The 8,539-nt window shown below is 59.5% G+C and overlaps 1 protein-coding gene across 2 annotated transcripts; it reads right to left on the bottom strand.

Annotated features, from left to right (window-relative positions):
* Positions 1-5,625: 5,625 nt before the first annotated feature.
* Positions 5,626-8,245, bottom strand: PYCR1 (pyrroline-5-carboxylate reductase 1). 2 transcript variants are annotated; one of them, XM_004374077.2, is made up of 7 exons: positions 8,158-8,245; positions 7,878-7,948; positions 7,042-7,221; positions 6,718-6,939; positions 6,431-6,523; positions 6,157-6,320; positions 5,626-5,822 (listed from the first exon to the last, which is right to left on the bottom strand). In XM_004374077.2, exons 1-7 carry the CDS (start codon positions 8,222-8,224, stop codon positions 5,657-5,659), a joined length of 963 nt encoding a protein of 320 aa, XP_004374134.1. In that variant the 5' UTR covers positions 8,225-8,245; the 3' UTR covers positions 5,626-5,656. The 2 variants fall into 2 exon arrangements, with proteins under 2 accessions (XP_004374134.1, XP_004374135.1); XM_004374078.2 differs by lacking the exon at positions 6,718-6,939 and having other exon boundaries at positions 5,657-5,822.
* Between the last annotated feature and the right edge of the window lie 294 nt (positions 8,246-8,539).

Below are 8,539 nucleotides of genomic sequence, written 5' to 3'. Positions count from 1 at the left end.
CTTCGCCGGGCCGGTCGCCCGGCAACGCCCACCCACCTACCGCTTGAGCGCGCCCGCCCGGTGGGTCCCCCCCACAGTCTTTAGGCCAGCGAGCCTCGTTTTCTTACTAGCCTGCATCTCCAGAGCTTTATTGTGCATACAGTTCCAAAGACATTTTTCCAAGATTAGGTAGGGACACAGGTCCCGAGATTTCCACGGAGAGAATAATAATGGTACTTTCCAGCGCTTGAGTGCCTTGATGGTGGGCGCTGTCCCACGGGCTTTGCAGACGTTATCTCGTTTGAGTAGTGCTGACTTCAGCAAGGTAAATATGAAACTGGCTTCTAGACGTGTCGTAGCTTCTCCCAGGTTCAGCGCTGACATTGAAGCTGAGATCCATTCAGCTCCAGACGTACCTGGCTGATCAAGGCAGCACCAAGATACAATAATGTAGTCTGTCTTCACCCGCAAGCCTAAACCCCTGGAAGTCATGTTAGTGAGAGGGATTGAGGGTATTCCTGGAAAATGTCGAGTACATAGTAGGTGTGCAATAAACATCTGTTAATAGTTGTACTTTTCCTGTCTCCTCAGCATCCTTAGTTCACGCAGCATATCTGTCTGTTTTGTAAGGAGGAGTTCTTACTGCTGTTCACAATTCACAGAGCGAGAGTGGCAGAGGGCAAAGAAGGGTTCCCTCCAATTCACATGTGCAGTTTCTGGACTTTCTCCTTAGCCCTTTTCCTTCTCAGTTGTAAAGCCAGGAAGGGCGACGCACCCAGCCAGGCAGCTCAGAGGGGACTGTGGAGAGAGCCCAGGGTAATTCGCCCAGATGAATGGACAATGGGGGACCACAGAACCTCCACACTGCATGGGGGGAATGGTGTCACGAGGTCATCTGTCACTTAGACAAATTCCAATAACTGTTCTTTGAACCCCACAGTACACTCTCACCTTCTGCTCTGGAAGGTGACTGCTTGTCTTACCTTCCCTGCCTGCTCTGGGAGTAGCCCTGGGTGTCTCGGAGTACAGAGGCTTAATGTACTTGTTGCATGAATTCAAAAGCCCTCAAGTTTTTTGGTGGGTATTATGGGTAATGTGTGTGTGTGTGTGTGTGTGTGTGTGTGTGTGTGTGTGTGTGTATGTGGTAAAATATACATAGCATAAAATTTACCATTGTAACCTTTTTTGAGTGTATGATTCCGTGGCATTAAATACATTCACTAGGTTGCTTGACTATCACTACTATCCTTTTCCAGATCTTTTTTATCACCCCCAAACAGAAACTCTATATCCATGGAACAGTAACTCCCTATGCTTCCCTCCCCTAGCCCCTGGTAAGCTCTAAGCCGCTTAGGGCTCTATGCATTTGCCTGTTCTAGGCATTTCATGTAAGTACGATCAGGATCTATTTGTAGTTTACTATCTGGCACAGTGTAATGGTTTCAAGGTTCACTCATGCTGCAGCATGCATCAGGATTTCGTTTTTCTTTATGGCTGAATAATGTTCCCTTGGACGGACCCACCACATTTTGTTTATCCACCATCCATTGCCGGGCACTTGGGTTTCCTGCCTCCTTTTGGCTGTTGCGCACGGTGCACGTTGAAAGCAGGGACCAGAACATACTTGTAAAGCCCTCGACTTGTGATGTACAAAGACAGCAACGCTTTGCCCCTGAGGCCAAGAATGCAGTCCTGTCTTCTCTGCCCCCTCCCCAGTGGGTGCTGGGTTCTCCCTGCCTGGCCTGGCTCTGTGGGAACGTGGAGTTCCTGCTACCGCCGGCGGAGCCGTGCGTGCATCGGGGACCTGGTGGCCACACTACGTCGGGCCTTCCTGTTAACGCTCCTCCCTGTCCTCGGTCCCACCCAGCTCCAGCCAGAACCACGGCACCCTCAGGAAGCATGGGTGACTGGTCCCTGGGCTCTGGGGGCGGTGGCCCAGGAGACACCAGACTGATCCCTACTTGTCTCCCCGTCCCCCCAAGCCCCCCCACCGCCCAGCTCCACAGGCCTCCCAGGAAAGAGTCCGCCTTTTTACTCTTACACATGGAGGTGACTGAGCAGCCACTTTATGAATTACTTTGACGGCTCTGCTCCTTCTCCCGGAGGAGACTCCCACTCGGCAGTCCCACTCTCTTCCTCCTTTCTGGGAACAGACACAGTGGTGCTCCCATCCTGGAGGAGGAGCAGGCACGCACGGGAATCCCCCACCCAGGGCCACCAGGGAAGCCTGCTGAGGGGTGCAGTGGGGGCCGTGGGGGCTGCGGCTGTGACAGCCTTGAGCCCTGAGGGCAGCCCTCAGAAGCTCCCAACTCCCACAACTGAAACAGGTGATAAGGGCTGCCCACCCTTGGGACTTGGGACGAGGGGGACACTGCCGGAGGCAACCCAGGCTTCTTGCCTGCCCCCCACCCTTGAACAAAATCTCCTTGAACAGTGTCCTGGTCACTGTAGGGTGACAGGTGGTGGGTGTGTTTGCAGGAGACGGTGGTGGAGGGAAAGGAAGGTACAGCGTTTAACAGCCAGGACAGCCAGACCCACGGGACCTGCCTCTGGCTCGGTCTGCCCAAGAGGCCCAGGGGCTGGAGAGGGGCTGCGCTGGCTCTGGCACACAAGTCTCCCCGTCTGTTCTAGTGTCTCCTGGCCGGCTCCCAACACAGGCCCGGACACTTGTCCCCAGAACAGCAGCTCAGCCTTGCTTGGGCCACAGCGGAGGAAGCCACCAGCTTGGCGGGCTCTCCTGGAGAGCAATGGTGTGATTAAGCCAAGTCTGGGGTGTCCTGCCAGTCCTTGGGGATCACAGTGACCACTGCTCCTTCCTGCTCTCAGCCCCCTCCTCAGGACAGACCTGGGGACTCTGGAGGCTCCCCCACGGTGCAGCAGACCCCAACAGGGTGCTGCAGGCAGAGGTCCCAGGCCTGCCTGCCCCAAGGGCCCCTTCCCAGGCCTGCTCTGGACTCAAGTTCAAGCACATCCAACGGCTCCCGAGTGGTGGCCTCCTCAGGACCCCGCAGTCCTCTCTCTCACTTCATCCATGCTTCTCCAGGCCACCTCTGGCCTTTTGTCTACATCAGGCGCCCCCACGGGCAGGCTCGCCTGTGAACCCTGGGAGATAGATACTTTCTTTCCTGATGTACGACATTCCTCTCTGCCAAGCCTTTCAGGAGCCGGGCCTCCTGGGGCCTCGTGACGTGTTTCTACTTCATGGTGGACACTGACCCTTGCCTCCCCTCACACCCCTAGATGTGGCGGGCACCAAGTCCCCTCATCTTCGTTCCTCAAATGGTGAGACTGGCCTAGACTTGAGGAGAGCCGCTCAGCCCTGGGGCATGCATGTGGCCCGCGGGACAATGTCTTCCCCAGGACCGGGTCCTGGGCCCTGTGCAGTCACAGGATGGAGTGATTGCCGCTGCTTGCTGCACGCCTTGAGGAACTCACGGGCCAGGACTCACACCTCGGGTGGGCCCTGCAGGCTGGCACCGAGTCCTGGCCACCCTGTGGGCACTCATCTATCCAGTCTCCAGATCCCAATGCCCTGAGGCCAGGGCTCTCCCACCCGCCACCCTCACTGCCTGCCCGGGCCCAGCCAGGATTCCCCAGCTCCCTACAGGGGCCAAGGGGCAGTCTTGCCCTTGGTTGCCCTGTTGCACCTTTCTGGTTTTCCTTTTTGTAAGTCTCTTCTCTCCCCCCTTAGATCTGAAACACCAGATCCTTGTTCCCAAGGTGCCCCCTCTGCCCACCCCACAGCTTCCACACCAGGTTCTGAAGGGGCCCAAGGGAAAGACTTGGAAACCTCCTTTAGTCTGGAGCTTGCCTGACCCCCATCACAAGCACGCGTGCACGCACACACGCGCGCACACACACAGCTGGCCTGACTTCCATCACGCGCGTGCACACACACACAGCTGGCCTGAACCCGCCACCACACACACAGCTGGCCTGACTCCCCCCCACACACACACAGCTCACCTGACCCCCCAACACAGCTCGTTTGAACCCCCACCACACAGACACAGCTCGCCTGACCCCCCCACCACACACAGCTCGTTTGACCCCCCACCACACACACAGCTCCCCTGACCCCCCCACACACACAGGGAGACCCACCACTTTGCCCACTCTCTCTTCCTGTGTGCCCACCAAACCCCTACAGACGCCTAGCCCGCCCCCACACGCAGGAGCACTGGGTGTTTCCATCTCCCAGGCTCTGGACAGGGGCCTCGTCTTCCTGTCTCCATACTCAGCGAGTGTTTGTTCATCCAGCAAGCAAGCACTCCTGGCCCCAGCATGGCTGCAGCTGCTTCCCTCATCCTGCTGGCTTACCTGGGGTGCCTCCCTCACTGGGAACACTCCGTCCCCATCTGGCCTGGTGAGACATCTGCCCCAAGGGAGCACAGGGGGTGGGAGATTGTTGCCCCCCGCCCCCAAACCACACACAAACAGCAGGGCATACTAAGCCCAGCCCCTTGGGACCAGCTTCCGGGCAAGTTCCAGCTGCAGACACCCTCTGGGGCAGGCGGAAGGCTACCGGTACACCTGGAGGAGAGTTAAAAGCCAGGGCATTGAGAGCTGGGAAAGTTTATTGAACCTAAAGGTCAGTAGGAAGTGATGGCTTCAACGCGGGAGGGGAGCCAGTGGTCTCCCCCAGTGGAAGGTGGGGAGGGGGCAGACGTTGGAGTGCCCTCCTCATTGGCTGAGCCTTCAGCGGGGCCTTGACCTTTAGGATCAGGAAGGGTCCAAGCCCCCAGCTGGCTGACACTGTGGAGGAGAGAAGACCCCCCCCCAGGTCTCCTGAACTCAGACGCAGGTAGTCCTGTCTCAGATTCAGGTGGACGAGGGAAGCTGAGGTCAGAGAAAACCATCCCCTCTCTGGGCTGGGCGGAACTTGGGGTCTGTTATAGAATGAATTGTGCCCCCCCAAAATATGTGTTGGAATCCTAACCCCTATGGTGCGGTGGTTAAGAATTCGGCTGCTAACCGAAAACTCAGCAGTTTGAATCCACCAGTCGCTCCTTGGAAACTCTATGAGGCAGGACAGTTCTACTCTGTTCTCTAGGGTCGCTATGAGTCAGGTTTGACTGGGCTATGGGTTTCTCGTTTTGCTTTTTTATACCTGTGCAAATAAGCTCACTCGAGAAGAGAATTTTCTTTGTTACGTTAATCAGGCCATATTGGTGTAAGGTGGATTAAGCCAATCACTTTTGAGATAAGAAAAACGCAGATCAGGCACACAAGCAGGAAGCACAGACGGGGGAAGACGGATGCCGCATCTTACGAAAATGGCCAAGGAACCTTGGAACGGAAGCTGAAAAGAGACAAGATCCTTCCCCAGAGCCAGCAGAGAGCGAGCCTTCCCCTAGAGCTGCTACCTTGAATTTGAACTCCTAGCCTCCTGAACTGTGAAAAAAGAAATGCCTGTTTGTTAAAGCCCGGCGCTGCGGTATTTCCGTGACAGCAGCACCAGGAGACTAGCGCTGGGGCCACGGAGATTTCCCGCAAAAGTGATGTGCCCCCTCCCTGGCACGACCCTGCCTCTGGCCTCTCTCGGTAGCTAGTCCCGAGCTGACTAGGGTGATAGGCAGTGGTACTGTGGAGATAGCGCTGTGCGGCCTGGGGTGAGAGACGCCGGGGCAGGACCTGAGCCCTAGGGAGAAGGTGGGGAGCAGGCCGGCGGGCAGCATCACTCCTTCTTGCCGGCTGGGGCCAGGCTGCGGGGGACCAGCTTGGCGCGGCTGGAAGGGGACAACGAGTTCCCCACAGGGGAGTCCAGCTTCACCTTGTCCAGGACGGTCTTCTTGATGGCGGCAGGCGAGACCTTCTCCCGGTCGGCCATGGACTGCAGCTCCCTACGGGGGCACAGGGAGGTTTGGCCAGCAGGACTCCAGCTCCACCAGGGAGGAGGGCACCAATCCAAGGCTGCCAGCGCCAGTCAACCCGGCTGATGCTAAGCCAGCACCGCCACCTCAGGGCTTTTGCACGTGCCTGCCCCTGGCCACCCTGCCCGAGACAGCTGCACAGCTCACCCTCACTTTGTGCAAACTGGCTCAGGGTCACCAACTCTGGGCACAGCACCTAGCCCCCAGGTCCTCCGAGCCCTCATCCCCCAACTATGTGTTGATGCCGCCGTGTCTGTCTCCCCAAGGTTGGGACTGAGGGCCCAGCGCGGGGCCGAGTGCGCACCGTGTGCGGATGCAGGAGGCCTCCACAGCATTGATGAGCAGGGAGCGGAAGCCGCCACTCTCCAACACGTGCAGGGCATGGATGGTGGCACCGCCGGGGGAGCAGACGTTGTCCTTGAGTTGGCCTGGGTGCTGCTCTGAGTCCAGGAGCATCTTGGCCGCCCCCTGTGGCCAGAGGGAGGGGCTGACAGGGCTGTGGGGGGCAGCACCCGCTGACCCCACCTGAGCACCCCAATGCACAGTGCCCCTGCCAGAAAACCAGGGAGAACACTGACCAGCAGGGCCTGGGCACCGAGGTGGACTGCCAGGCGCCGCGGAAGCCCCATCTTTACGCCGCCATCAGCCAAGGCATCCAGCGCGGTGAATGCCTGCAGGGAGAAGACACCTGAGCCGCTGCCCAGGGCTCTCCTCTGGGAACGCCTGGCCTGCAGCTCTGCCCAACGCAGCCAGAGCAGGAGGAGACCAGTTCCCACTGTGACATCCCCCACCCCAGGCCTCCGAGGACAGGTAGGGCAGATGTGCCCGAGGTCCTGGGAACTGGTCCCCGACCCTGTGTACTCACGTAGGCGGGGCCGCTGCCACTGAGCCCGGTGACAGCGTCGATCAGGTCCTCCTCCACCTCCGTGCAGAAGCCCACACTGCCCATGAGCTGCTCCAGCAGCCGGCCGTCCTCCACCTTGGCATGGGTGCCCATGGCGTACACAGTGGCGCCCTCCCGCACCACCACAGGCGTGTTGGTCATGCAGCGAATGACTTTTGGGGCCAGGTGGAAGGCCATCAGCTTCTAGAGAGGAAACGGGCCACGCATCTGTCCCTGGCCTCGTCCCAGCCTGGTGGGCGAGCACAGTGGGAGCCCCACGCCCCGCCAAACCCCCTGTGCTCTGACCTTCTCGATGGAGCTGATGGTGACGCCAGCAGCACAGGACACGAGGATGTGCCGGTCCTCGATATCAGCGCCGACCTCGTCCAGGATGAAGGGGATGATGTGTGGCTTCACGGCCAAGAAAAGCACATCGCTGTGCTGTACCGTCTCCTTGTTGTGGGGTGTCAGGTTCACTCCCATCTTCTGCAAGGAGCGCAGGTGGGCTCAGCCTGCCCCAGGGGCTGAGGGCCCCACCCAGACTCACCCCTACAGGGACCCACCACCTTCGCACCCCCATTCAAGAGTGGAGGAAGCTCCTCTGGAAGGTGTTCCTTTGGCAGAGGAGACGAGCACTCCATGCCTGGCCACCACCCCAACCTCAGGCTGCAGCCCCTGACGTCTCCTCTCCAGGTGTGAGGGAGAGATGATTGGTGGTCTCAGGCTGGGAGCCTGTCCCTACCCCTGGGTCTGCAACCCTGACTTAGCCATGGTAAACCTCACTTGGCCCCCACGCTGTGGCCCCACCTGCCTGGCTCCCAGAGGCCTCCCAGTGGTGACCCCTGCTTGAACTGTAACCTCACAGAGGGCCCCCACCCAGACCAACACTCCCTGCCAACCAGCTGCATGCCAGCTAGTCACTCAGACTCTGAGAGTAAAGGAAGGGGAACCATGAGCAGGGTCCTGGACAGGGAGTGGGCAGGCCAGTCGGCCAGACCCCCAGCCAGAATCACTCCTATCACTGGGCTCCGCTAGAGTCTCTACTCCTAATCCTCTACAGTCAGGGCCATCCCCCAACCCCCTGACATACTGACACCCTACAGGAACTCAGCCCCCACCCCCACACACACACAGCTGCCTACCCTGAGGGCTGAGACCGTGGTCAATTCCATGTCTGGGGAGCTGGCCATTATCTTGTGGGCAGCCACGATGCCTGCGGGGGAGAGTTCTTCCCTCAAGGCCAGGCCAGGCCCTTCCTCCACGGAAGGAGAGGTCAAATCTCAAGTCAGGAGGAGCACCTGCCCGATCCCAAAGCGACTGAAGCCCGTTTCCACCAGAACTCAGATGAGGGCTTGCTCTCTAGACCCCAGTGTCATCCCAGCCCTGCTGAGGTGACTGTGCCCGCCCTGGCCGGGGACCTACCCGCTGCCGTGAAGCCCTTGGCCAGGGCGAAGGCTAGTTGGCCAGCCCCGATGAAACCCACGCTCATAGTGTCAAGGCCCGCGGCTGGCTCAGCTGTGGACGGGATGTGGCAGGACCACGGGGTCAGGTGGGCAATGCCAGGCAGCCACTCGGCCGGCGCGGGCAGCCCTGCCCCTACCCCATCCCAGCGGGCTATCTGTCCCCTTTGTTGCCCGGCAGCACCCCCGACCTGCTCCCAGGGTCCTGAGCAGCGGGGAGGGGCCGCAGACCTCTGGAAGGGGTCGCCCTCCCGGAAAGGGTTGGGGCGGCTCCCGAATCGAGCCCGTCGCCCAGGACTCCGGGAGCAGACTCCTCTCCCCGGCCCGGCCCCCTGGCGCCCTCC

This window comes from Trichechus manatus, unplaced genomic scaffold, assembly GCF_000243295.1.
Source record: "Trichechus manatus latirostris isolate Lorelei unplaced genomic scaffold, TriManLat1.0 scaffold00028, whole genome shotgun sequence".
NCBI classification, from domain to species: domain Eukaryota; kingdom Metazoa; phylum Chordata; class Mammalia; order Sirenia; family Trichechidae; genus Trichechus; species Trichechus manatus.
Note: the sequence above shows the minus strand (reverse complement) of the source record. Positions and strands in the feature narration are given on the sequence as shown.

Bases quoted from the DNA above. Each gene is read 5' to 3' on its own strand.
- PYCR1 (XM_004374077.2), bottom strand. From the start codon at position 8,224: ATGAGCGTGGGTTTCATCGGGGCTGGCCAACTAGCCTTCGCCCTGGCC. The intron at 6,321-6,430 runs GTCAGTGTTCTC...CTCTGGCCACAG, and splicing joins TCGGTGCCCAGGCCCTGCTG to GGGGCGGCCAAGATGCTCCT. The intron at 5,823-6,156 runs GTGCGCACTCGG...GTGCCCCCGTAG, and splicing joins GCCTCCTGCATCCGCACACG to GGAGCTGCAGTCCATGGCCG.